The sequence below is a fragment of the Manis pentadactyla genome, chromosome 9 (assembly GCF_030020395.1).
Source record: "Manis pentadactyla isolate mManPen7 chromosome 9, mManPen7.hap1, whole genome shotgun sequence".
NCBI lineage: Eukaryota > Metazoa > Chordata > Mammalia > Pholidota > Manidae > Manis > Manis pentadactyla.
The window spans coordinates 46,324,081-46,326,342 of record NC_080027.1 but is presented as its reverse complement, the minus strand read 5'-3'; the positions used below and the strand labels follow the sequence as shown (position 1 = coordinate 46,326,342).

The 2,262-nt window shown below is 63.8% G+C and overlaps 1 protein-coding gene across 1 annotated transcript; it reads left to right on the top strand.

The window, feature by feature from the left end:
* The first annotated feature begins 373 nt into the window (after positions 1 to 373).
* Positions 374 to 2,026, top strand: CAVIN3 (caveolae associated protein 3). Its single transcript, XM_036927063.2, has 2 exons — positions 374 to 836; positions 1,402 to 2,026. Exons 1-2 carry the CDS (start codon positions 453 to 455, stop codon positions 1,807 to 1,809), a joined length of 792 nt encoding a protein of 263 aa, XP_036782958.1. The 5' UTR covers positions 374 to 452; the 3' UTR covers positions 1,810 to 2,026.
* Positions 2,027 to 2,262: the final 236 nt, after the last annotated feature.

Here is a 2,262-nt window from a genome sequence, read left to right as displayed (position 1 = left end):
CGTCCAAACTGGGGGCGCAAACGCGATCCTCAGAGGCAAGGGAGGCCCCCCTCTACTTATCCTTTTGCCGCACTAGCATAGTTTCTCTGCCCACTCGATGCATACAACAAAAATTTCCATGGATTGTTGCCCTTTGCAGTGGGGAAAGTATGTTCCAGAAAGAGGCACACCAGGGAATCCGCGAGGGAGGAGTGGAACTCAAACAGAGTGAGAGAGTTCGGGAGTGGGGAGAGGAGGATTCTGGGCCAACCTGCTTCCCCCACCGGCCCCCGGGGCGGGGCAGCAGAAGGGGGAGCGCTTCCAAAGGACCCCGCCGCAGACATCCCGCCCCCCGGACAGGCCAACTCCGCCTGCCTGAGTCACGGCTGGAGCTGGGGAGGAGCTGGGAAAGGCGCCCTAGCCCAGAGCTCAGCCAGCGGCCGCCGAGAGTACAGGCAGGGCGGTCGGGGAGCATGGGGGAGAGTGCGCTCGAGCCGGGGCCCTTGCCAGGAGCACCGGTGGGGGGCCCGGTGCACGCAGTCACAGTGGTGACCCTGCTGGAGAAGCTGGAGGTCATGCTGGAGGCGCTGCGGGAGCGGCAGGGGGGCCTGGCTCGGCGGCAGGGCGGCCTGGCGGGCTCTGTGCGCCGCATCCAGAGCGGCCTGGGCGCGCTGAGTCGCAGCCACGACACCACGAGCAACACACTGGCGCAGCTGCTAGCCAAGGCGGAGCGCGTGGGCTCCCATGCCGACGCCGCCCAGGAGCGCGCCGTGCGCCGCGCCGCCCAGGTGCAGCGGCTGGAGGCCAACCACGGGCTGCTGGTGGCGCGCGGGAAGCTCCACGTTCTGCTTTTCAAGGTCAGTGACCTTAGGCGTCTCCCAGTCCGGGGCCTTTTCCAGCCTCCGGGCCACGGTCGGGGGACTCCCCTCCCATCTGCCCGCCACACCCACATTCCTGCCTCTTCCCTGTGAACAGACTTCCAGAGCCGCACCCACTTCCCGCACCCAGCCCGGCCCCTCCCTCGCACGCTGAAACCCGCTCGGCCAATCAAAGCGGCAGCTCTAGCTCAGGCCTCGTCCCCCGAATTCACTCCTGGTCCCAGCGCAGCTGGGATAGAAGAGACCCTGGTGGAAGCTCCTTTCGCGACAGTCCGCGGCGTCCTGCTGTTCCTGCCCCTGTGGCCGCTGTCCTGTCTCGTGCCCCTAGGCGGGTCCCACCTACTTTGCAAACTTGGGCAGTTCGCCGGGCGCTCCCCACTAAACCCTACTCCAGTCCCACTTTCCCACGCACGCCTTTTTCTTTACCACTCGGGCCGCGTAGGCAAAGGGCGGGGTGGCCCTCTCGGGTGTAACTGAAGAGTGAGGCCCGGGCTGGTGCCGGGTAGGGGGCAGCCAGGGTCAGAGCTGTGCCCATCTCATGCAGGACGAGGCTGAAATCCCAGCCAGGGCTTTCCAGAAGGCGCCGGAACCCTTAGTACCGGGGGAGCAGCCCGAGCCCGGCCCAGAGCAGCTGGAGGCCGAGGTGGGGGAGAGCTCGGACGAGGAGCCCGTGGAGTCCAGGGCGCGGCGGCTGCGACGCACCGGGTTGCAGAAGGTACAGAGCCTGCGAAGGGCCCTTTCGAGCCGGAAAGGCCCTGCTACACCCTCGCCCACGCCTGCCAAGCCACCACGCCTTGGGCCCAGCCGCATTACCGAAGGCCAGCCTGAAGCCCAGCCTGCGCTGGAGTCCGAGCAGGAGCCAGAACCTCTACAGGGCACAGAGCAAGAGGAAAATCCCGGGAGACCTGAGGCTGCCGAAGCGGCTGTGCTCCAAATAGAGAGTGCTGCCTAATGGTTGGCGCTGCCTGCCTCCCTTGTGCCTGTGCCTAGTCCCAAAATAAATCTTCCTGTCAATGCAGCATTCACACCCAAATAAGGAGTGAATCCTGCATGCACAGCCCATCTCCCGCCTTCCCTCCCCCGGCTCATCCAGACCAGCTTGTGTCATCTAAAAAGGTGGCCACTCACACCTGCCTGCAAGCACTGTCAATAAAAGTGATGTCACTTGATCCAGACTCCATGTGAGGGGGTGGGGGGAAGCAACCTGGAATGTGGCTTCAGTTGTAAACAGGTCACTGATTTTTCCAGTTTCCACTGAATCGTGGGCTCTGCTCAGTGGCACATAGAAATAACCTGGCCACTCCTCCTCAAGCACTCCCCTCATGGGGAAGCACCTGGTCCACTCCAGTGATTTGGGGGCTCCTCTTTGTTATTCCTCTACCACCTTTTAAAAGCTGGGTTTTCC